Source organism: Oncorhynchus gorbuscha, unplaced genomic scaffold (assembly GCF_021184085.1).
Source record: "Oncorhynchus gorbuscha isolate QuinsamMale2020 ecotype Even-year unplaced genomic scaffold, OgorEven_v1.0 Un_scaffold_2196, whole genome shotgun sequence".
In the NCBI taxonomy this organism is placed as follows: domain Eukaryota; kingdom Metazoa; phylum Chordata; class Actinopteri; order Salmoniformes; family Salmonidae; genus Oncorhynchus; species Oncorhynchus gorbuscha.
The window spans coordinates 2,643-30,039 of record NW_025746767.1 but is presented as its reverse complement, the minus strand read 5'-3'; the positions used below and the strand labels follow the sequence as shown (position 1 = coordinate 30,039).

The 27,397-nt window shown below is 42.2% G+C and overlaps 1 protein-coding gene across 1 annotated transcript; it reads left to right on the top strand.

Moving 5' to 3' along the window:
• Positions 1-561: 561 nt before the first annotated feature.
• LOC124025142 (dynein axonemal heavy chain 6-like) lies at positions 562-27,397 on the top strand (the record flags this gene model as incomplete). The annotated part of the gene is made up of 18 exons (XM_046338808.1): positions 562-690; positions 1,041-1,345; positions 1,481-1,675; positions 2,155-2,438; positions 4,320-4,587; positions 7,519-7,653; positions 9,184-9,295; positions 14,038-14,137; positions 14,523-14,712; positions 15,575-15,682; positions 16,033-16,143; positions 20,350-20,439; positions 20,728-20,848; positions 21,155-21,306; positions 21,613-21,732; positions 23,431-23,682; positions 24,375-24,503; positions 27,284-27,397. Coding segments are annotated over exons 2-18 (2,745 nt in total), but the record flags the coding sequence as incomplete, so codon positions are not given.

Below are 27,397 nucleotides of genomic sequence, written 5' to 3'. Positions count from 1 at the left end.
TTTGTGGTATGTTTTATTGGCGTTGTTGGGAAATTAGGAAATATTTTTGTGGTCATTATTTCTGTGGTCAAACTTTTTGTGGTCGTTGTGTTGGGAAATAATAAAATACATTTTCTTTGGTATTGTCAGTGTAAACTGTGCTTTCTGTGATCATTGTTGGGAAGTATTTAAATCCACCTTCCTGTGGTGGGATGATACATTCTCTAAATGAATTGACTGGTGCATATGATCATGTTTAATGTGTGTGTGGTTGAGCGACTGTCTCCAGGATGCTCTGTCAGGTTTTCCTGGGATGGTGTGTTTCAAATGTGCAGAATCAAGACGATATCAGGAATGTCTGCAACCCATCTGAGGTCTAGAGGTTTACCATGAAAACAAAACCGATGTATGACAGCCCGCGTTCTGTTGGGAATCTAGCTATACAAACTATATTGTAGGGTGCAGGTATTTTTTGCCTAGTTTTAAAATCTCTGTAACCTTGGGACATGAATGGTGAGTTGTACTGCAAAGCGCGCATGTGCAGCTGTTGCTCTCCGCGCGGTGTCCAGGAGGTGCTGGTTGCTAAGAAACAACAAACTCACGATCAGTTTCCACTTCTGACAAGAGAACCGGCGATAACAAGTGCAGCTAATGTTTTTGCTTCTGTAGTTTCTCTACTAATGTCTATGTTGAAGTGCCATTGATAGCTATGTAAGTAATACACCTTGACTTGCTCAGAAATATGTTATAAATTGCTAGCGCCTCATTGTTTCTGTTACCCAAACTGGTGGTTTGTGATATCACTGTATATAACCGTCTCAGCGTTAGCGGATGTTGTTGGCTATGTTTGTTTTAAACTTTTTAATTTAACGTTATATTGCAATGTTTATCTCTTGTTGCCAGGTAAGTTGCTAAACAACTGAAATGTCTGTTATGTGCAAGATGACTTTCATGCTACTATAGTTTGCTTTGACACGAGTTGATAGACCGAAACGAAAGGGAGAGCTTATCGTCCCCCACCTCCCTCTCCTTGTGCTCTCCTTCTTCACCCCCACACACAGTATCCACTCAGACCCAGAGAGGCAGACTATCTGAGGCCACCATGTCTTCGTTCTCCCAGAAGGGGTCCCCTCGCTGCCAGGCTGGCCCAGGGAGAGAGGAGGTGGCTGGGGCCCGGCAGCAGAGGATGACCCTCCCATTCACCATGTCCCCGGGACACGTAGACCCAGAGGCACTGAGAGCCAGGCTGATCTCAGTAGCCCCGAGCCAGGCACAACGCAACCCTGATGCCCTGATCTTCAAACACACCACCAAGGCCCAGGAACGCAGGAGGGCAGGGCAGAGACACGTACCGCTGGAGATACTGGTGGGTGGGGGGTGTGAATATGGGGACCCATATATAATGTTTTCTAAATATCAGCCTTTGTTCTCATAACCATCCCAAACATCAACTGTCCCATAAGCACATAAACACCTCTATTTACACATTACTCTCATTCAGCCGGTCCTGAAGAAGTACCAGGACCACAAGCAGCCAGAGTTCATCCACAGGCAGAACCGGGAGAGGCTGCTCCAGTCGGGCTGGAAGCCTCCGTCGCCCTCCCTTGCTGGGGTGGAGTGGATGGACAAGGCCCCTGACAGACAGAGCTCCACCCTTCACCTCCCTGAGCTGCCTGACCACGTCAAGGAGAAACAGGTGGAAGACTGAGAAGGGCTCTGCTGAACGGACAGACGTCATGCAGATTTTACATGGTTTAATTTGAAATCCAGATTGTCTTAACCATGATTTCACTAGTGATATACAGCCATGTACTGGAATAAATGAGTGATTGTAGACGGTGGGAGGCAGATACTGAGCTGTGCTCTGTTTGTCAGTAGCCCTCCCTATAGCCCCCTCGCTCTCTGATGACTCTGAAGCTCTCTGAAGCTGAGAGGTATCACAGTGGACTGATACGGGTCAGACAACTGTTAAACTCATAGCCTTTCTTGTTCTGTTTTAACCAGTAGTTCCATCAACCTCATTTGAGCCATAGAAGAAACCAGTCCACAATCAATATCTGTCTCTTTTGTTGTCAAGAGATGTAGTACAAAGCACCCTTTCAGCTGTTCATGATGCTTTTCAAAGTCAAAATAAATATAAAAGCCTGACTGACTGTCACTGCTTCCTCCCTCCAGGCTCAGATGACCCAGAGTACCCTGTGTTCCCCCTCTCCCCCCAAACGCCCTCGCTCCTCCAAGTCCGCAAAGCCCTCCCCCACCGGAGCCTTCCTCCAGTCCCCCTCCCCTCTCCCGGCCAGTCACCCCGTCATCTTCAGCTCTGCAGAGGATGTGATTCGTGCCAAAATACGCTCCCCGCCGGACATCGTCAGAATCATCCGGAACAACCCTCACCTGGGCTTCCTGTACATGACCTCTGCCGCACCCAAGAGCTCCATCAGATATGATGCTTATAACCTCAAGTAAGAGAGAGAGAAACACACACACCCTAACCTATATCAGATATGATGTTTATAACCTCAAGAGAGAGAGAAACACACACACCCTAACCTATATCAGATATGATGTTTATAACCTCAAGAGAGAGAGAAACACACACACCCTAACCTATATCAGATATGATGTTTATAACCTCAAGAGAGAGAGAAACTCACACACCCTAACCTATATCAGATATGATGTTTATAACCTCAGGAGAGAGAGAAACACACACCCTAACCTATATCAGATATGATGTTTATAACCTCAGAGAGAGAGAAAAACACACTAACCTATACAGATATGATGTTTATAACCTAACCTAACCTATATCAGATATGATGTTTATAACCTCAGGAGAGAGAGAAACACACACACCCTAACCTATATCAGATATGTTTATAACCTCAAGTAAGAGAGGGAGAAACACACACACCCTAACCTATATCAGATATGTTTATAACCTCAAGTAAGAGAGAGAAACACACACCCTAACCTATATCAGATATGTTTATAACCTCAAGTAAGAGAGGGAGAAACACACACACCCTAACCTATATCAGATATGTTTATAACCTCAAGTAAGAGAGAGAGAAACACACACACCCTAACCTATATCAGATATGATGTTTATAACCTCAAGTAAGAGAGAGAGAAACACACACACCCTAACCTATATCAGATATGTTTATAACCTCAAGTAAGAGAGGGAGAAACACACACACCCTAACCTATATCAGATATGTTTATAACCTCAAGTAAGAGAGAGAGAAACACACACACCCTAACCTATATCAGATATGATGTTTATAACATCAAGTAAGAGAGAGAAACACACACACCCTAACCTATATCAGATATTATGTTTATAACCTCAAGTAAGAGAGGGAGAAACACACACCCTAACCTATATCAGATATTATGTTTATAACCTCAAGTAAGAGAGAGAGAAACACACACACCCTAACCTATGTCAGATATGATGTTTATAACATCAAGTAAGAGAGAGAAACACACACACCCTAACCTATATCAGATATGATGTTTATAACATCAAGTAAGAGAGAGAAACACACACACCCTAACCTATATCAGATATTATGTTTATAACCTCAAGTAAGAGAGGGAGAAACACACACCCTAACCTATATCAGATATGATGTTTATAACCTCAGGAGAGGGAGAAACACACACACCCTAACCTATATCAGATATGATGTTTATAACCTCAGGAGAGAGAGAAACAAACACACCCTAACCTATATCAGATATGATGTTTATAACCTCAGGAGAGAGAGAAACACACACACCCTAACCTATATCAGATATGATGTTTATAACCTCAGGAGAGAGAGAAACACACACCCTAACCTATATCAGATATGATGTTTATAACCTCAGGAGAGAGAGAAACACACACCCTAACCTATATCAGATATGATGTTTATAACCTCAGGAGAGAGAAACACACACCCTAACCTATATGATGCTTATATCTTCAAGAAAGAGCAACGTCAACAAGAGAGAGATGCTACTTCTCAATTATCTCTAATTCCATTTATCCTTGTTCCCTTCCCTTCACTAATTCTAATGGAAAGGACTGCCTGGTATAAGAAACATGGTGGAAACTGCCTCTAACCCGTACTGCACCAATTCATTGCTTTTAGATGTGGGAAGTTGTGAACGAGTGTTCACTTCAGAACAAAGGAGGTATTATTGGGACTCACAAAGAGAGACGACACAGACACACACACGCACTCACGCAAACATTTGAACTCCCAAGTTCTTTATCAAATATAAAAACCTACAACCTTATTCTCACTACCCATCCCATTACTCTAACCTTTGACCTCCCTCCCCCCCAGGATAGTGGCGTATGAGAACATCAACAAGCAGGACTACTCTACCATCAGCCAGCAGGGTGTGACCTTCATCACTGACGCGGAGATGGACTTCCTGCCGTTAGAGCGCTGGGAGCATGAGTACCGGTGCCACCGTCGCCTCCTGGCCATCCCGGCCTTCGCCCTCTTCAGGAGGTGGAAGGCCTTCAGAGTGTGGCGGACCAACGTCCGCTCCAAGAAGATCAACACGTGCAAGAAGTCCCTGCAGGAGCGCCTGTTCATCGTCAATGAGGTGGGTGGTATTGTTGGGTCCAGTAGTGTTTCCTGGTCAGGATAATGAGGTGGTGGTATTGTTGGGTCCAGTAGTGTTTCCTGGTCAGGATAATGAGGTGGTGGTATTGTTGGGTCCAGTAGTGTTTCCTGGTCAGGACAAGACCTCTACATTTGTGTTTCTATACCAAATGGTCTGTACCATTGACCTGCAGTATGTGTTTATAGTCAACATGGTCTGTACCATTGACCTGCAGTATGTGTTTATAGTCTACATGGTTCGTACCATTGACCTGCAGTATGTGTTTATAGTCTAAATGGTCTGTACCATTCAAATCAAATCAAATTTATTTATATAGCCCTTCGTACATCAGCTGATATCTCAAAGTGCTGTACAGAAACCCAGCCTAAAACCCCAAACAGCAAACAATGCAGGTGTAAAAGCACGGTGGCTAGGAAAAACTCCCTAGAAAGGCCAAAACCTAGGAAGAAACCTAGAGAGGAACCGGGCTATGTGGGGTGGCCAGTCCTCTTCTGGCTGTGCCGGGTAGAGATTATAACAGAACATGACCAAGATGTTCAAATGTTCATAAATGACCAGCATGGTCAAATAATAATAAGGCAGAACAGTTGAAACTGGAGCAGCAGCACAGTCAGGTGGACTGGGGACAGCAAGGAGCCATCATGTCAGGTAGTCCTGGGGCACGGTCCTAGGGCTCAGGTCCTCCGAGAGAGAGAAAGAAAGAGAGAATTAGAGAGAGCATATGTGGGGTGGCCAGTCCTCTTCTGGCTGTGCCGGGTGGAGATTATAACAGAACGTGGCCAAGATGTTCAAATGTTCATAAATGACCAGCATGGTTGAATAATAGTAAGGCAGAACAGTTGAAACTGGAGCAGGAGCATGGCCAGGTGGACTGGGGACAGCAAGGAGTCCTCATGTCAGGTAGTCCTGGGACATGGTCCTAGGGCCCAGGCCAGTTGAAACTGGAGCAGCAGCATGGCCAGGTGGACTGGGGACAGCAAGGAGTCATCATGTCAGGTAGTCCTGGGGCATGGTCCTAGGGCTCAGGTCCTCCTAGAGAGAGAAAGAGAGAAGGAGAGAATTAGAGAACGCACACTTAGATTTACACAGGACACCGAATAGGACAGGAGAAGTACTCCAGATAAACAAACTGACCCTAGCCCCCCGACACATAAACTACTGCAGCATAAATACTGGAGGCTGAGACAGGAGGGGTCAGGAGACACTGTGGCCCCATCCGAGGACACCCCCGGACAGGGCCAAACAGGAAGGATATAACCCCACCCACTTTGCCAAAGCACAGCCCCCACACCACTAGAGGGAAATCTTCAACCACCAACTTACCATCCTGAGACAAGGCCGAGTATAGCCCACAAAGATCATTGACCTGCAGTATGTGTTTATAGTCAACATGGTCTGTACCATTGACCTGCAGTATGTGTTTATAGTCAACATGGTCTGTACCATTGACCTGCAGTATGTGTTTATAGTCTACATGGTTCGTACCATTGACCTGCAGTATGTGTTTATAGTCTAAATGGTCTGTACCATTGACCTGCAGTATGTGTTTATAGTCTACATGGTCTGTACCATTGACCTGCAGTATGTGTTTATAGTCAACATGGTCTGTACCATTGACCTGCAGTATGTGTTTATAGTCAACATGGTCTGTACCATTGACCTGCAGTATGTGTTTATAGTCAACATGGTTCGTACCATTGACCTGCAGTATGTGTTTATAGTCAACATGGTTCGTACCATTGACCTGCAGTATGTGTTTATAGTCAACATGGTTCGTACCATTGACCTGCAGTATGTGTTTATAGTCAACATGGTCTGTACCATTGACCTGCAGTATGTGTTTATAGTCAACATGGTTCGTACCATTGACCTGCAGTATGTGTTTATAGTCAACATGGTTCGTACCATTGACCTGCAGTATGTGTTTATAGTCAACATGGTCTGTACCATTGACCTGCAGTATGTGTTTATAGTCAACATGGTCTGTACCATTGACCTGTAGTATGTGTTTATAGTCAACATGGTCTGTACCATTAACACTATGTGTTATTTTAGATAACATGGAAGTACCATTGACCTGCAGTGTGTTTATGGAACCCAACTATGGTAGTTATTTGCAATGCTGTTTATAATCAACATGGTCTTATTTTGTATAAACAGCTGTGTATAATGGAACCCAACTAGGTAGTTATTTTAAGATAATAGGAAGCAGCAGTAACAGCTGTGTATAATGGAACCCAACTAGGTAGTTATTTTAAGATAATAGGAAGGGGCAGTAACAGCTGTGTATAATGGAACCCAACTAGGTAGTTATTTTAAGATAATAGGAAGCAGCAGTAACAGCTGTGTATAATGGAACCCAACTAGGTAGTTATTTTAAGATAATAGGAAGGGGCAGTAACAGCTGTGTATAATGGAACCCAACTAGGTAGTTATTTTAAGATAATAGGAAGCAGCAGTAACAGCTGTGTATAATGGAACCCAACTAGGTAGTTATTTTAAGATAATAGGAAGGGGCAGTAACAGCTGTGTATAATGGAACCCAACTAGGTAGTTATTTTAAGATAATAGGAAGCAGCAGTAACAGCTGTGTATAATGGAACCCAACTAGGTAGTTATTTTAAGATAATAGGAAGCAGCAGTAACAGCTGTGTATAATGGAACCCAACTAGGTAGTTATTTTAAGATAATAGGAAGCAGCAGTAACAGCTGTGTATAATGGAACCCAACTAGGTAGTTATTTTAAGATAATAGGAAGCAGCAGTAACAGCTGTGTATAATGGAACCCAACTAGGTAGTTATTTTAAGATAATAGGAAGCAGCAGTAACAGCTGTGTATAATGGAACCCAACTAGGTGGTTATTTTAAGATAATAGGAAGCAGCAGTAACAGCTGGGTGTGTGTTTCCAGTCTCTGCGTCCGGCGTTGCTGAACATCAGAGAGATGTGCTACAGGATCAGTGACATGGGGCTTTGTCACATACTGAAAGATCACACATACACTCTGGAGGAGTTCCAGGAGGCTCAGTACAACCAGCTGGAGGAGGTACGCAGACTGTCTGTCCCTTTACATGACGTGCCTGTTCCTTTAAATGACATATTCTCTGTGTCTGTCCCTTTAAATGACATATTCTCTGTGTCTGTCCCTTTACATGACATATTCTCTGTGTCTGTCCCTTTACATGACATATTCTCTGTGTCTGTCCCTTTACATGACATATTCTCTGTGTCTGTCCCTTTACATGACATATTCTCTGTGTCTGTTCCTTTACATGACATATTCTCTGTCTGTCTGTCTGTTCCTTTACATGACATATTCTCTGTCTGTCTGTCCCTTTACATGACATATTCTCTGTGTCTGTCCCTTTACATGACATATTCTCTGTGTCTGTTCCTTTACATGACATATTCTCTGTGTCTGTTCCTTTACATGACATATTCTCTGTGTCTGTCCCTTTACATGACATATTCTCTGTGTCTGTTCCTTTACATGACATATTCTCTGTCTGTCTGTCTGTTCCTTTACATGACATATTCTCTGTGTCTGTTCCTTTACATGACATATTCTCTGTGTCTGTTCCTTTACATGACATATTCTCTGTGTCTGTTCCTTTACATGACATATTCTCTGTGTCTGTTCCTTTACATGACATATTCTCTGTGTCTGTTCCTTTACATGACATATTCTCTGTCTGTCTGTCTGTTCCTTTACATGACATATTCTCTGTCTGTCTGTCCCTTTACATGACATATTCTCTGTGTCTGTCCCTTTACATGACATATTCTCTGTGTCTGTTCCTTTACATGACATATTCTCTGTGTCTGTCCCTTTACATGACATATTCTCTGTGTCTGTTCCTTTACATGACATATTCTCTGTGTCTGTTCCTTTACATGACATATTCTCTGTGTCTGTTCCTTTACATGACATATTCTCTGTGTCTGTTCCTTTACATGACATATTCTCTGTGTCTGTTCCTTTACATGACATATTCTCTGTGTCTGTTCCTTTACATGACATATCTCTGTGTCTGTTCCTTTCTGTCTGTCTGTTCCTTTACATGACATATTCTCTGTCTGTCTGTCCCTTTACATGACATATTCTCTGTGTCTGTCCCTTTACATGACATATTCTCTGTGTCTGTTCCTTTACATGACATATTCTCTGTGTCTGTCCCTTTACATGACATATTCTCTGTGTCTGTTCCTTTACATGACATATTCTCTGTGTCTGTCCCTTTAAATGACATATTCTCTGTGTCTGTCCCTTTACATGACATATTCTCTGTGTCTGTTCCTTTACATGACATATTCTCTGTCTGTCTGTCTGTCACTTTACATGACATATTCTCTGTGTCTGTTCCTTTACATGACATAGGCCAAGGAGAGGGACGGAAGCAGTACTGTTACATGTGTGTCTGTCCCTTTACATGGCAACGTGTGTGTGTGTGTGTGTGTGTGTGTGTGTGTGTGTGTGTGTGTGTGTGTGTGTGTGTGTGTGTGTGTGTGTGTGTGTGTGTGTGTGTGTGTGTGTGTGTGTGTGTGTGTGTGTGTGTGTGTGTGTGTGTGTGTGCAGGTATCTTCTCGTCTGGAAGAGTTCAGGGAGCTGGTAAAGGAGGTGGCCAGGAGCGCCTGTCACACGGCCATGTTGGAGGCAGGATACACACCTGACTATAACTACAACACAGGTACACACACACACATCTGACTATAACTACAACACAGGTACACACACACACACCTGACTATAACTACAACACAGGTACTACACACACACACACCTGACTATAACTACAACACAGGTACACACACACACACCTGACTATAACTACAACACAGGTACACACACACCTGACTATAACTACAACACAGGTACACACACACCTGACTATAACTACAACACAGGTACACACACACACACCTGACTATAACTACAACACAGGTACACACACCTGACTATAACTACATCACAGGTACACACACACACACCTGACTATAACTACAACACAGGTACACACACACACCTGACTATAACTACAACACAGGTACACACACACACACCTGACTATAACTACATCACAGGTACACACACACACACCTGACTATAACTACAACACAGGTACACACACACACACACACCTGACTATAACTACACCACGGGTACACACACACACACCTGACTATAACTACAACACAGGTACACACACACCTGATTATAACTACAACACAGGTACACACACACCTGACTATAACTACAACACAGGTACACACACACACCTGACTATAACTACAACACAGGTACACACACACACACCTGACTATAACTACAACACAGGTACACACACACACCTGACTATAACTTCAACACGGGTACACACACACACCTGACTATAACTACAACACAGGTACACACACACACACACCTGACTATAACTACAACACAGGTACCTACACACCTGACTATAACTACAACACAGGTACACACACACCTGATTATAACTACAACACAGGTACCTACACACCTGACTATAACTACAACACAGGTACACACACACCTGACTATAATTACAATGCAAAAAAGTAGAAGTGTGTGTACTCCAGAGGGGACAGACAGTAGAGTGAGTGTGTAGTGTGTGTACTCCAGAGGGGACAGACAGTAGAGTGAGTGTGTAGTGTGTGTACTCCAGAGGGGACAGACAGTAGAGTGAGTGTGTAGTGTGTGTACTCCAGAGGGGACAGACAGTAGAGTGAGTGTGTAGTGTGTGTACTCCAGGGAACAGACAGTAGAGTGAGTGTGTAGTGTGTGTAGAGGGGACAGACAGTAGAGTGAGTGTGTAGTGTGTGTTCTCCAGAGGGGACAGACAGTAGAGTGAGTGTGTAGTGTGTGTAGAGGGGACAGACAGTAGAGTGAGTGTGTAGTGTGTGTACTCCAGAGGGAACAGACAGTAGAGTGAGTGTGTAGTGTGTGTTCTCCAGAGGGGACAGACAGTAGAGTGAGTGTGTAGTGTGTGTAGAGGGGACAGACAGTAGAGTGAGTGTGTAGTGTGTGTACTCCAGAGGGAACAGACAGTAGAGTGAGTGTGTAGTGTGTGTAGAGGGGACAGACAGTAGAGTGAGTGTGTAGTGTGTGTACTCCAGAGGGAACAGACAGTAGAGTGAGTGTGTAGTGTGTGTAGAGGGGACAGACAGTAGAGTGAGTGTGTAGTGTGTGTAGAGGGGACAGACAGTAGAGTGAGTGTGTAGTGTGTGTACTCCAGAGGGAACAGACAGTAGAGTGAGTGTGTAGTGTGTGTACTCCAGAGGGGACAGACAGTAGAGTGAGTGTGTAGTGTGTGTAGAGGGGGCAGACAGTAGAGTGAGTGTGTAGTGTGTGTACTCCAGAGGGAACAGACAGTAGAGTGAGTGTGTAGTGTGTGTAGAGGGGACAGACAGTAGAGTGAGTGTGTAGTGTGTGTACTCCAGAGGGAACAGACAGTAGAGTGAGTGTGTAGTGTGTGTAGAGGGAACAGACAGTAGAGTGAGTGTGTAGTGTGTGTACTCCAGAGGGAACAGACAGTAGAGTGAGTGTGTAGTGTGTGTAGAGGGGACAGACAGTAGAGTGAGTGTGTAGTGTGTGTACTCCAGAGGGAACAGACAGTAGAGTGAGTGTGTAGTGTGTGTACTCCAGAGGGGACAGACAGTAGAGTGAGTGTGTAGTGTGTGTACTCGACAGGGGACAGACAGTAGAGTGAGTGTGTAGTGTGTGTAGAGGGGACAGACAGTAGAGTGAGTGTGTAGTGTGTGTACTCCAGAGGTGTGTAGTGTGTGTAGAGGGGACAGACAGTAGAGTGAGTGTGTAGTGTGTGTAGAGGGAACAGACAGTAGAGTGAGTGTGTAGTGTGTGTACTCCAGAGGGAACAGACAGTAGAGTGAGTGTGTAGTGTGTGTACTCCAGAGGGGACAGACAGGAGAGTGAGTGTGTAGTGTGTGTACTCCAGAGGTGTGTAGTGTGTGTAGAGGGGACAGACAGTAGAGTGAGTGTGTAGTGTGTGTACTCCAGAGGGGACAGACACTAGAGTGAGTGTGTAGTGTGTGTACTCCAGAGGGGACAGACAGTAGAGTGAGTGTGTAGTGTGTGTACTCCAGAGGGGACAGACAGTAGAGTGAGTGTGTAGTGTGTGTAGAGGGAACAGACAGTAGAGTGAGTGTGTAGTGTGTGTACTCCAGAGGGGACAGACAGAGGGAACAGACAGTAGAGTGAGTGTGTAGTGTGTGTACTCCAGAGGGGACAGACAGTAGAGTGAGTGTGTAGTGTGTGTAGAGGGAACAGACAGTAGAGTGAGTGTGTAGTGTGTGTACTCCAGAGGGGACAGACAGTAGAGTGAGTGTGTAGTGTGTGTAGAGGGAACAGACAGTAGAGTGAGTGTGTAGTGTGTGTAGAGGGGACAGACAGTAGAGTGAGTGTGTAGTGTGTGTACTCCAGAGGGAACAGACAGTAGAGTGAGTGTGTAGTGTGTGTAGAGGGGACAGACAGTAGAGTGAGTGTGTAGTGTGTGTACTCCAGAGGGAACAGACAGTAGAGTGAGTGTGTAGTGTGTGTACTCCAGAGGGAACAGACAGTAGAGTGAGTGTGTAGTGTGTGTACTCCAGAGGGGACAGACAGTAGAGTGAGTGTAGTCCAGAGGGAACAGACAGTAGAGTGAGTGTGTAGTGTGTGTAGAGGGAACAGACAGTAGAGTGAGTGTGTAGTGTGTGTACTCCAGAGGGAACAGACAGTAGAGTGAGTGTGTAGTGTGTGTAGAGGGGACAGACAGTAGAGTGAGTGTGTAGTGTGTGTACTCCAGAGGGAACAGACAGTAGAGTGAGTGTGTAGTGTGTGTACTCCAGAGGGGACAGACAGTAGAGTGAGTGTGTAGTGTGTGTACTCCACAGGGGACAGACAGTAGAGTGAGTGTGTAGTGTGTGTAGAGGGGACAGACAGTAGAGTGAGTGTGTAGTGTGTGTACTCCAGAGGGAACAGACAGAGGTGTGTAGTGTGTGTAGAGGGGACAGACAGTAGAGTGAGTGTGTAGTGTGTGTCCAGAGGGAACAGACAGTAGAGTGAGTGTGTAGTGTGTGTACTCCAGAGGGAACAGACAGTAGAGTGAGTGTGTAGTGTGTGTACTCCAGAGGGGACAGACAGGAGAGTGAGTGTGTAGTGTGTGTACTCCAGAGGTGTGTAGTGTGTGTAGAGGGGACAGACAGTAGAGTGAGTGTGTAGTGTGTGTACTCCAGAGGGGACAGACACTAGAGTGAGTGTGTAGTGTGTGTACTCCAGAGGGGACAGACAGTAGAGTGAGTGTGTAGTGTGTGTACTCCAGAGGGGACAGACAGTAGAGTGAGTGTGTAGTGTGTGTAGAGGGAACAGACAGTAGAGTGAGTGTGTAGTGTGTGTACTCCAGAGGGGACAGACAGTAGAGTGAGTGTGTAGTGTGTGTAGAGGGAACAGACAGTAGAGTGAGTGTGTAGTGTGTGTACTCCAGAGGGAACAGACAGTAGACAGTAGAGGGAACAGACAGTGAGTGAGTGTGTAGTGTGTGTACTCCAGAGGGGACAGACAGTAGAGTGAGTGTGTAGTGTGTGTAGAGGGGACAGACAGTAGAGTGAGTGTGTAGTGTGTGTACTCCAGAGGGAACAGACAGTAGAGTGAGTGTGTAGTGTGTGTAGAGGGAACAGACAGTAGAGTGAGTGTGTAGTGTGTGTACTCCAGAGGGAACAGACAGTAGAGTGAGTGTGTAGTGTGTGTACTCCAGAGGGAACAGACAGTAGAGTGAGTGTGTAGTGTGTGTACTCCAGAGGGAACAGACAGTAGAGTGAGTGTGTAGTGTGTGTACTCCAGAGGGAACAGACAGTAGAGTGAGTGTGTAGTGTGTGTACTCCAGAGGGAACAGACAGTAGAGTGAGTGTGTAGTGTGTGTACTCCAGAGGGAACAGACAGTAGAGTGAGTGTGTAGTGTGTGTACTCCAGAGGGAACAGACAGTAGAGTGAGTGTGTAGTGTGTGTACTCCAGAGGGGAGAGACAGTAGAGTGAGTGTGTAGTGTGTGTACTCCAGAGGGGACAGACAGTAGAGTGAGTGTGTAGTGTGTGTACTCCAGAGGGGAGAGACAGTAGAGTGAGTGTGTAGTGTGTGTACTCCAGAAGGAACAGACCAGAGGGAACAGACAGTAGAGTGAGTGTGTAGTGTGTGTACTCCAGAGGGAACAGACAGTAGAGTGAGTGTGTAGTGTGTGTACTCCAGAGGGAACAGACAGTAGAGTGAGTGTGTAGTGTGTGTACTCCAGAGGGGAGAGACAGTAGAGTGAGTGTGTAGTGTGTGTACTCCAGAAGGAACAGACAGTAGAGTGAGTGTGTAGTGTGTGTACTCCAGAGGGGACAGACAGTAGAGTGAGTGTGTAGTGTGTGTACTCCAGAGGGAACACCTGAGATTGAGCTGCTGTTTGAAGAGGCTCCAGAGAAGATGAGTTACACAGAACAGGCCAACAAGAGGTACCACTGTAGACGCCTCACCTGGTGGGTACCACACACACACACACACACACACACACACACACACACACACACACACACACACACACACACACACACACACACACACACACACACACACACACACACACACACACACACACACACACACACACACACACACACACACACACACACACACACACACACACACACACACACACACACACCTGTATACTGTTTCATTATTTCCCAGTGTAATTTCCACATGAAGCTGTTTCTCTGGCATGTTACATTATTGAAGCCCTCCTCTCCGCTACACACACCATCTCTCACACACACGTCCCATTTCTACCTGTACGTTGAGCTGGAGTGCTTTACCTGTGGAGGTGCCGTGAAGGAGCCCCCTTCCTACTCTGTCTCGTTCCAGTTTCATCCGGTTGGCTGACTACCTGATGGTGAACACCATGCACATCCTGGCTGTGAACTCTGTGGCCAAACTACTGTCCGTCCTGCAGGACCAGATTCAACACACCCCCACACACGCTGTCATCCACAGCTGGGCCGACACCGATGCTGCTGGAGACGGAGGTGGAGCCACGGAGGACTCCGACAGGAAGGTACAGCAAGACCGTTTCAGACCTCTCGTCTGGGACCCACAGCCGTTCTATGGATTTGATCTATTCCAGAACTAGTCCACGTGATTCAACTAATCACCAAAGCGTTGACCTGGTGACTCAGGTGAGGTAGTTCAGAGCGGCTACATGAAGGTGGCTGTGGAGAGGTTTGAAAAAGGCTTCAGGGACACTTTCTCAGACGTGGATGTAGCCTCATCCTGCGCGGACTAAAAAGCAACTATGGAGCTAAACAGACACGGTTGGCTTAGTGTTTATTGACAATATTAATACATTTAAACAATGACCAACTTTTTGTCTCTCAAATACATTGTGCCAGTTGTTGATTAGCTATGAGTCAAAATGACATGGTATAAATAACAAGTTAAACTAGGATTCTCCACATGGCAACTCCATGGCTTCCAGCCCCTTCGATGGGCCAGCATCATTACGGCTTCAGCCAACTCATCTCAATGGAGATCCTCAGGTGGACCACTAGGCTTTCTGAAACCAGAGGCCTGTTTAGGAGAGTTTACAGATACAGAGGGACAGTGTGTAACAGGTGTTATCGTCTGTCTTGTAGAATGGAGAATACAGTCAGCTTTCTGCCTGCATCCTTCTAAAAACGTTTACTAAACGGAATAGTGGCTTCCTTTTGTTGTGACAATCCCTTCCCCTTTAACTGTGTATTAACCCCTGTGTGGTGTGTGTGTGTGTGTGTGTGTGTGTGTGTGTGTGTGTGTGTGTGTGTGTGTGTGTGTGTGTGTGTGTGTGTGTGTGTGTGTGTGTGTGTGTGTGTGTGTGTGTGTGTGTGTGTGTGTGTGTGTGTGTGTGTGTGTGTGTGTGTGTGTGTGTGTGTGTACCTCAGGCTACAGAGCCCACAGTGGAGGCTGTTCATCTTCTACCCATGTTTGTGTCGGAGCTGATGCTGGAGACCCACGCTCTGACCTACAAACCCTCCGTAGACGTCTTCCAGGTCTGTAACCCCTGACCTCTCACCTTTCAGCTCACCGAAGATGTCATCGTTCTGCTACATATCAATATGGCTCTGAATGTGTTACTTTTTTTGTTTGTAACAATGTATCTCTCTCGCGCTCTCTCTTTATGCTGTGCCTGTGTTTTTGTTTGAGTGTCTGTGTGTGTGTCTGTGCGTGTCTGTGCCTTGTGTGTGCCTGTGTCTGTCTGTGTGGGTTGCGTGTGTGTGTGTTGTGTGTCTGTGTGTGTCTGTGTGTGTTGTGTGTCTGTGCATGTGTGTGTGCCTTTGAGTGTGGCTGTGTTTGTGTGTCTGCCTGTGTGTGTGTGTCTGTGTGTGTATTCCCCTAACAGGAGTGTGTGTCAGAGATCATCTCTAGGTTCCAGGAGACGGTGTTGTCATTAGTTGTGTTGGTGACTGACTCCTACTTTGATGCCTTCACTCAGCCCATGATCAACAGCAAGGTGTGAAACACTACCACTGACTAATTAGCATCAAAAACGTGTTTTTGTTTGTTGCAGATAGCTAGGTGAGACAACTACACCTGTTATAGTGAGACAACTACACCTGTTATAGTGAGACAACTACACCTGTTATAGTGAGACAACTACACCTGTTATAGTGAGACAACTACACCTGTTATAGTGAGACAACTACACCTGTTATAGTGAGACAACTACACCTGTTATAGTGAGACAACTACACCTGTTATAGAGTGAGACAACTACACCTGTTATAGTGAGACAACTACACCTGTTATAGTGAGACAACTACACCTGTTATAGTGAGACAACTACACCTGTTATAGTGAGACAACTACACCTGTTATAGTGAGACAACTACACCTGTTATAGTGAGACAACTACACCTGTTATAGTGAGACAACTACACCTGTTATAGTGAGACAACTATCAGCACCTGTTATAGTGAGACAACAGTGTTATAGTGAGACAACTACACCAAAGTTATAGTGAGCTATCAAGTACTGTTGTGTTATAGTGAGACAATCTACACCTGTTTAATCTGAGACAAAGAATTAACCTGTTATAGTGAGACAATCTACACCTGTTATAGTGGGACAACTACACATATAATACTATTATCATATAATACTACAATTAATACTACCATATTATATCCTAATATAATACTAATACACCATATAATGTTATAGTATAAGACAACTACACCTGTTACTATCATATAATACTATCCTATCATACTACATCCCATATGTACTATCCATCATGAATACAACTACTATCCTATTATAGTGAGACAATACTATCCTATCATATAGTGATCCTATCATATAATACTATCCTAATACTATCCTATCATATAATACTATCCTATCATATAATACATCCTATCATGTTATCCTATCATATAATACTATCCTATCATATAATATACATCCTATCATATAATACTATCCTATCATATAATACTATCCTATCATATAATACTACTACATATAATACCTATTATATAGATCCTATCATATAATACTATCCTATCATATAATACTATCCTATCATATAATACTATCCTATCATAAAGTCTATCTTATACCATAAATACTATCCTATCATATAATTATCATATAATACTATCCTATCATATAATACTATCCTATCATATAATTTCCTATCATATAATACTATCCTATGTAGATATAATACTATCCTATCATATAATACTATCCTATCATATAATACTATCCTATCATATAATGGTCTATCCTATCATAACTATCATAAATGTTTTATAGTCTGAAATCATAGCATTCACCTATCATATAGAACAAGATGGCTAATACTATCCTATCATATAATACTATCCTATCATATAATACTATCCTATCATATAATACTATCCTATCATATAATACTATCCTATCATATAATACTATCCTATCATATAATACTATCCTATCATATAATACTATCCTATCATATAATACTATCCTATCATATAATACTATCCTATCATCATATAATACTATCCTATCATATAATACTATCCTATCATATAATACTATCCTATCATATAATACTATCCTATCATCATAATAATACTATCCTATCATATAATACTATCCTATCATATAATACTATCCTATCATATAATACTATCCTATCATATAATACTATCCTATCATATAATACTATCCTATCATATAATACTATCCTATCATATAATACTATCCTATCATATAATACTATCCTATCATATAATACTATCCTATCATATAATACTATCCTATCATATAATACTATCCTATCATATAATACTATCCTATCATATAATACTATCCTATCATATAATACTATCCTATCATATAATACTATCCTATCATATAATACTATCCTATCATATAATACTATCCTATCATATAATACTATCCTATCATATAATACTATCCTATCATATAATACTATCCTATCATATAATACTATCCTATCATATAATACTATCCTATCATATAATACTATCCTATCATATAATACTATCCTATCATATAATACTATCCTATCATATAATACTATCCTATCATATAATACTATCCTATCATATAATACTATCCTATCATATAATATCATATATCCTATCTATATATAATACTATCCTATCATATAATACTATCCTATCATAACATGGTTGTATTCCATTACCATTCAGATAGAGGAGATGTAATACTATCCTATCATATAATACTATCCTATCATATAATACTATCCTATCATATAATACTATCCTATCATATAATACTATCCTATCATATAATACTATCCTATCATATAATACTATCCTATCATATAATACTATCCTATCATATAATACTATCCTATCATATAATACTATCCTATCATATAATACTATCCTATCATATAATACTATCCTATCATATAATACTATCCTATCATATAATACTATCCTATCATATAATACTATCCTATCATATAATACTATCCTATCATATAATACTATCCTATCATATAATACTATCCTATCATATAATACTATCCTATCATATAATACTATCCTATCATATAATACTATCCTATCATATAATACTATCTATATAATACTATCCTATCATATAATACTATCCTATCATATAATACTATCCTATCATATAATACTATCCTATCATATAATACTATCCTATCATATAATACTATCCTATCATATAATACTATCCTATCATATAATACTATCCTATCATATAATACTATCCTATCATATAATACTATCCTATCATATATCTATCCTATCATATACTATCCTATCATATAATACTATCCTATCATATAATACTATCCTATCATATAATACTATCCTATCATATAATACTATCCTATCATATAATACTATCCTATCATATAATACTATCCTATCATATAATACTATCCTATCATATAATACTATCCTATCATATAATACTATCCTATCATATAATACTATCCTATCATATAATACTATCCTATCATATAATACTATCCTATCATATAATACTATCCTATCATATAATACTATCCTATCATATAATACTATCCTATCATATAATACTATCCTATCATATAATACTACCCTATCATATAATACTACATATAATACTATCCCTATCATATAATACTATCCTATCATATAATACTATCCTATCATATAATACTATCCTATCATATAATACTATCCTATCATATAATACTATCCTATCATATAATACTATCCTATCATATAATACTATCCTATCATATAATACTATCCTATCATATAATACTATCCTATCATACTATCCTATAATACTATCCTATCATATAATACTATCCTATCATATAATACTATCCTATCATATAATACTATCCTATCATATAATATATAATACTATCCTATCATATAATACTATCCTATCATATAATACTATCCTATCATATAATACTATCCTATCATATAATACTATCCTATCATATAATACTATCCTATCATATAATACTATCCTATCATATAATACTATCCTATCATATAATACTATCCTATCATATAATACTATCCTATCATATAATACTATCCTATCATATAATACTATCCTATCATATAATACTATCCTATCATATAATACTATCCTATCATAATACTATCCTATCATATAATACTATCCTATCATATAATAATACTATCCTATCATATAATACTATCCTATCATATAATACTATCCTATCATAACATACTATTATATATAATACTACCTATTCATATAATACTATCCTAATACTATCATATAATACTATCATATAATACTATCCTATCATATAATACTATCCTATCATATAATACTATCCTATCATAATAATACTATCCTATCATATAATACTATCCTATCATATAATACTATCCTATCATATAATACTATCCTATCATATAATACTATCCTATCATATAATACTATCCTATCATATAATACTATCCTATCATATAATACTATCCTATCATATAATACTATCCTATCATATAATACTATCCTATCATATAATACTATCCTATCATATAATACTATCCTATCATATAATACTATCCTATCATATAATACTATCCATATCATATAATACTATCCTATCATATAATACTATCCTATCAGAACATGGTTGTATTCCACTACCATTCAGGTGGAGGAGAAGACGTGTGGTGACGGTCCTGGTCTGGAGGCCATGTTAGAGGATGATAAACACCTTCTGAACATCATCCTCGACATCAAGGTCAGCATTCTGTGTCCTTTTTAAAGGTCATTTGAATTAGCTAAGTGGATGGTAATTGTCTTGGACATGTTGATGTCAACTTGGTGTCTATTATGATTCCTAATGCCAAAGCTCTTTAAATCTGTTGTGGGAGTTAAATGACTTTCACAGTCCAGTGTTTTGTTGTCTTGCCTCTTCGTCCTTGTGACCTGATTCCCTGACTGTTGGTCTAACTGGCTGCCTCATTAAGAAGTTTGTTTTGTTGTCTCTCCTCGTCTCCCTCTTCCTCCTCCTCTCGCTCCCTCTCAGCAATCGCTACAGTTTGCGTTTGACTCGGCCAGCGTGTACGCGCGCACCTTTGAGAGCTTCCGCGTCTTCTACAGTGAGAATGAGAGTCTGGACCTGGACGCGCTCAGAGATCAGGATCACGGTACCGTAGCAACGCTCTTCATCATCGTCACCAACATCATCTATTCAATGAACTTACCAGGGAACAGAGAAAATGGATTAGCCAAGGCACTTCTTTTCAGTATATAGCTTTGAGTTTCTACAGGCAACACAAATACCACAGCAGCATATCCATTTTGTCTCAGTTCATTCAGACCTTTGGATCCAATGAGGTCCTTGAGGCGTTTTCTGTATATTTCACAGTGGCAGATCAACACTCCCCATCTCTCTTTTTTAAACGGTCTAGAGAGCCATAATGTGACTCGGTACCCTGTCCTGTTCCCTGTAGGAGTGGCGTTCTTCGCTGAGAGTCTGAAGAAGTACCACAGCGAACATAAAGAGGCCCTGGCCATCAAACAGAAGAGGCACCTGGGCCTGCTGCTGGTAGACACCACTCTGCTTAAAGGGAAGCTCCTCCCCTCACCACTACGCTGTCTGGAGGTAGGAGGAGAGGAACAGTGTTCCCAGTGTTAATCACCCACTACAGCCTGGGCCTTTGCACTGTGGAGATCTGAAACGTATTCATTGGTATTAGCAATATGTACAAATATAAACTTCCACTTAGCCTATCAGAGGGCGAGTTTGAGCTATTATCAAATTGCTTACACATGTCAAATCCTATCGGTTCTCCACAAGTCCATAGGGCTTAGGTTCAAGTGGTGGATTTGGGATTGGGCCGTCCATCCACTGACCAACATTAATGCCTCCCCTCCAGGCCATCAATGACATGCTCCCCTGCTGGCCAAGAGAAAGATTGACGCCATCATCGCTGAGGCTCAGGATGCCCAGTTCAAACTGGAGTTCATCCCCTCTGCAACTACAGAGTTCGTCAACTCCCTCACCTTCCTAGAGGAGATACAGGAGCGGGTAAGAGACGCTTTTGTCTAGAGGGGATACAGGAGCGGGTAAGAGACGCTTTTGTCTAGAGGGGATACAGGAGCGGGTAAGAGACGCTTTTGTCTAGAGGGGATACAGGAGCAGGTAAGAGACGCTTTTGTCTAGAGGGGATACAGGAGCAGGTAAGAGACGCTTTTGTCTAGAGGGGATACAGGAGCGGGTAAGAGACACTTTTGTCTAGAGGGGATACAGGAGCGGGTAAGAGACGCTTTTGTCTAGAGGGGATACAGCTTTTGTAAGAATGGACTTTTTCTGGCAGGGGAGAACAGCAGTAGGGTTAGGAAAATGAACATAGCAGGTTAGGAGAACTTACGCAGTAGGGTTAGGAAAATGAACATAGCAGGTTAGGAGAACTTACGCAGTAGGGTTAGGAAAATGAACGTAGCATGTTAGGAGAACTTACGCAGTAGGGTTAGGAAAATGAACATAGCAGGTTAGGAGAACTTACGCAGTAGGGTTAGGAAAATGAACATAGCAGGTTAGGAGAACTTACGCAGTAGGGTTAGGAAAATGAACATAGCAGGTTAGGAGAACTTACGCAGTAGGGTTAGGAAAATGAACGTAGCAGGTTAGGAGAACTTATGCAGTAGGGTTAGGAAAATGGACATAGCAGGTTAGGAGAACTTATGCAGTAGGGTTAGGAAAATGGACATAGCAGGTTAGGAGTACTTACGCAGTAGGGTTAGGAAAATGAACGTAGCAGGTTAGGAGAATTAGGTTAAGGTTGACGGTCACACAGAGCCATAATCTTCTTCATTCAAGAGACTGACGCCGTCCCAGAGTAGCGGACTCAGACCCAGAGTAGGGGACAGACCCAGACTAGGGAACTCAGACCCAGAGTAGGGGACAGACCCAGAGTAGGGGACTCAGACCCAGAGTAGAGGACTCAGACCCAGAGTAGGGGACTCAGACCCAGAGTAGGGGGCTCAGACCCAGGGTAGGGGGCTCAGACCCAGGGTAGGGGGCTCAGACCCAGGGTAGGGGACTCAGACCCAGAGTAGGGGACTCAGACCCAGGGTAGCTGCTGACTCAGACCCAGAGTAGGGGACTCAGACCCAGGGTAGCTGCTGACTCAGACCCAGAGTTGGGGACTCAGACCCAGAGTAGGGGACTCAGACCCAGAGTAGGGGACTCAGACCCAGAGTAGGGGACTCAGACCTAGAGTAAGGGACAGACCCAGAGTAGGGGACTCAGACCCAGAGTAGGGGACTCAGACCCAGGGTAGCTGCGGACTCAGACCCAGGGTAGCTCAGACCTGACTCAGACCCAGAGTAGGGGACTCAGACCCAGAGTAGGGGACTCAGACCCAGAGTAGGGGACTCAGACCCAGAGTAGGGGACTCAGACCCAGAGTAGGGGACTCAGACCCAGAGTAGGGGACTCAGACCCAGAGTTGGGGACTCAGACCCAGAGTAGGGGACTCCCCAGAGTACTTTGTCACTTTGTATCACACTGTAGTCATTGTTACATTACTCATTACCAAACTCCTGGGAAAGATGACCAAGGGAGTCAGTAGTGTTGGATTCATGTTGTCAGGTGAAAGTCTTTCTTGGATGTTTCTGGGAAAGGACTTCGTCGAATTTCTGTTTTCAGCTAGCATGGCCCGCCTAGGAAAACATCTGGGGTAAACACTGCCAGTTCTTTCATGGTCTGTGTGTTTGTGTGTCAGATGGAGTGGTTGGACGAGCAGACAGAGACCGTGTCCCAGATGTACAAGCTGATAGACTCCTACTCCGTGCCCAGCCCTCCTGAGGACTTTGCCGTCTACGCCACCCTGAAACCCTCAGTCACCGGCGTACGCAACGCCATCGACAAGGCCGTGGGAGAGAAGGACGCCAACGTGGACAAGTTCTGTGTCCACCTCCAACGGGACATCACCGACCTCAACAAGGAGGTCAAGAGGGTCAAACAGCAGGCTCAGGTAACTAGAGGTCAAGGGTCAACGTTCAGATGCATTGTATCACACTAGCTTCAGCATCACGCTAAGGGTCAGTGTTTGTCCCCAGACAGGCTTTATAAACAACCGTGGAAAAAGCTAAGAATGTAGACATTAGTCTCTGGATATGACAGTCATTTACAGCTGGGTTCCTCGTCCCCAGGTCGTTGTGCTCTAAATCAACTGACCTGAAAAGATCATTTCGTCAGTCAGAGTAGGGTAAATAGAGATGTGTATGGGTTTGATCCAGACCAGGGAGGGACAACTTTGATGGGGTTTGGAGCCATTAAAAATCTGAACTCATAGTGAGTGGCCGCTGTGGCTCGCGGGTCTGCATACCCACATTCAGGGAGGGGCGGCAGGGTAGCCTAGTGGTTAGGACTAGTAACCGGAAGGTTGCAAGTTCAAACCCCTGAGCTGACAAGGTCCAAATCTGTCGTTCTGCCCCTGAACAGGCAGTTACCCCACTATTCCTAGGCCGTCATTGAAAATAAGAATTTGTTCTTAAATGACTTGCCTAGTTAAATAAAGGTAAAATAAACATCCATACCCACACACGCAGGCAGAGCCGGCCCTAGCCTTTTTGGGGCCCTAGGTGACATTTTGCTGCGAGTAAAACAGTTGCCCGTCCCTGACCCATGTATAACTGTGTGTATGTGTTGATCTCTGCTCCCCAGAACAATCAGATCATGGACATCAACGCTGAGCGGCCCAAGGTCCGTCTGCTGCTGGACGAGGTCCAGGTCTCCATAGACGAGCTGCAGAACCAGGCCTTCCAGTACAAGTCTTTCCAGAAGAACTTCAAGGTTCTACTATACTATACAATACTATACTATACTATACAATACAATATTCTACAGTACCATAATATACAATACAATACTACACTATACAATACCATACAATACAACACCATACTATACAATACTATACCATACAATATACAATACTATACAATACTATACACTATACAATACCATACAATACAATACCATACTACAATACAATACTATACATTACAATACCATACAATACAATACCATATACAATACCATACCATACAATACAATACAATACAATACAATACATACAATACCATACCATACCATACCATACCATACATACCATACATACAATACCATACCATACCATACCATACCATACCATACCATACCATACCATACCATACCATACCATACCATACCATACAATACCATACAATACCATACCATACCATACCATACAATACAATACAATACAATACAATACCATACCATACCATACCATACAATACCATACCATACCATACCATACCATACCATACAATACCATACATACCATACCATACCATACCATACCATACCATACCATACATTACAATACAATACAATACAATACAATACAATACCATACCATACCATACCATACCATACCATACCATACAATACTATACCATACCATACCATACCATACCATACAATACCATACCATACAATACAATACCATACAATACAATACTATACCATACCATACCATACCATACCATACCATACCATACAATACCATACCATACAATACCATACCATACCATACATTACAATACAATACCATACCATACAATACCATACCATACAATACATTACAATACCATACTATACAATACAATACAATACCATACCATACCATACCATACAATACCATACCATACCATACCATACAATACAATACCATACCATACAATACCATACAATACCATACAATACAATACATTACAATACCATACTATACAATACAATACTATACCATACAATACCATACAATACCATACTATACAATACTACAATACCATACTGTACCATGCTATACTATGCAATGCAATATTCTACAGTGCCATACTATACCATACTATACAATATTCTACAATTCAATACTATACAATACCATACTATACCATACTATACAATACAATATAATACAATACCATGCTATACAATTCCATACCATACTATATGATACTATACTATACAATACAATATTCTACAGTACCATAATATACAATACAATACTATACTATACAATACCATACAATACAATACCATACTATACAATACCATACAATACAATACAATACTATACAATACCATACTATACTATACTATGCAATACTATACAATACCATACAATACAATACCATACTATACAATACCATACAATACCATACAATACAATACCATACTATACAATACTATACAATACCATACTATACTATACTATACTATGCAATACTATACTACGCAATGCAATATTCTACAGTGCCATACTATACCATACTATACAATATTCTACAATACAATACTATACAATACCATACTATACAATACCATACTGTACCATACTATACAATATAATACAATACCATGCTATACGATACTATACTATACAATACAATATTCTACAATACAATACTATACAAAACAATACTATACGATTCAATAAATAAATTCATTCAAAATCCTACAATGTGATTTTCTGGATTTTTTTTCTCATTTTGTCTGTCATAGTTGAAGTGTACCTATGATGAAAATTACAGGCCTCTCTCATCTTTTTAAGTAGGAGAACTTGCACAATTGGTGGCTGACTAAATACTTTTTTGCCCCACTGTAGATGCAGAGTAAAAGGATACAGTACGTCTTCTGACCACTAGAAGACAGTAAAACACCACTTTTCACCATTGTTCCTTGAGAGAAACAGTATAGTTAAATGTAGAGTAACTTACTGTTGTGCGTTTAAGTATCTTCCCTTTGGCACTTTTTCACACCTGGATGTGCATTGATTGAGGCAATTCAGATTAAGTGTCTCTTTCAAAGGATGCCTATATTCTCTGTCCCTCATTGACCCCTTTCTCCCTGGCCTTGGCACCCGTCTTGTCCACTACCCTCAAGTAGAGTCACCCCTCTCTGACATCTAACCCCTTGCCTCTGTGGGTTGAGGTGACTGTATGTGGAGATGACTAAGTTTGAGCCGTTAGTGGAGATGAGTGACCCCTCTCTGACCTCTAACCCATTGCCTCTGTAGGTGGAGGTGACTAAGTATGAGGCGTTAGTGGAGATGAGTGACATCTCTCTGACTTCTAACCCCTGACCTCTGTAGGTGGAGGTGACTAAGTATGAGGCATTAGTGGAGATGAGTTGTCCCTCTCTGACCTCTAACCCCTGACCTCTGTAGGTGGAGATGACTAAGTATGATGCGTTAGTGGAGATGAGTGACCCCTCTCTGAGCTCTAACCCCTGACCTCTGTAGGTGGAGGTGACTAGGTATGAGGCGTTAGAAGAGCTCAGTGACCCCTCTCTGACCTCTAACCCCTGACCTCTGTAGGTGGAGATGACTAAGTATGAGGCGTTAGTGGAGATGAGTGACCCCTCTCTGACCTCTGTAGGTGGAGGTGACTAGGTATGAGGCATTAGAAGAGCTCAGTGACCCATCTCTGACCTCTAACCCCTGACCTCTGTAGGTGGAGGTGACTAAGTATGAGGCGTTAGAAGAGATGAGTCATCCCTCTCTGACCTCTAACCCCTTGCCTCTGTAGGTGGAGGTGACTAAGTACGAGGCGTTAGAGGAGCTGAGTGCAGAGGTGAAACTGAAACAGCTGCTGTGGGACTCTCTGGAGGAGTGGGACGCCCTGCAGGCTGGCTGGATGGAG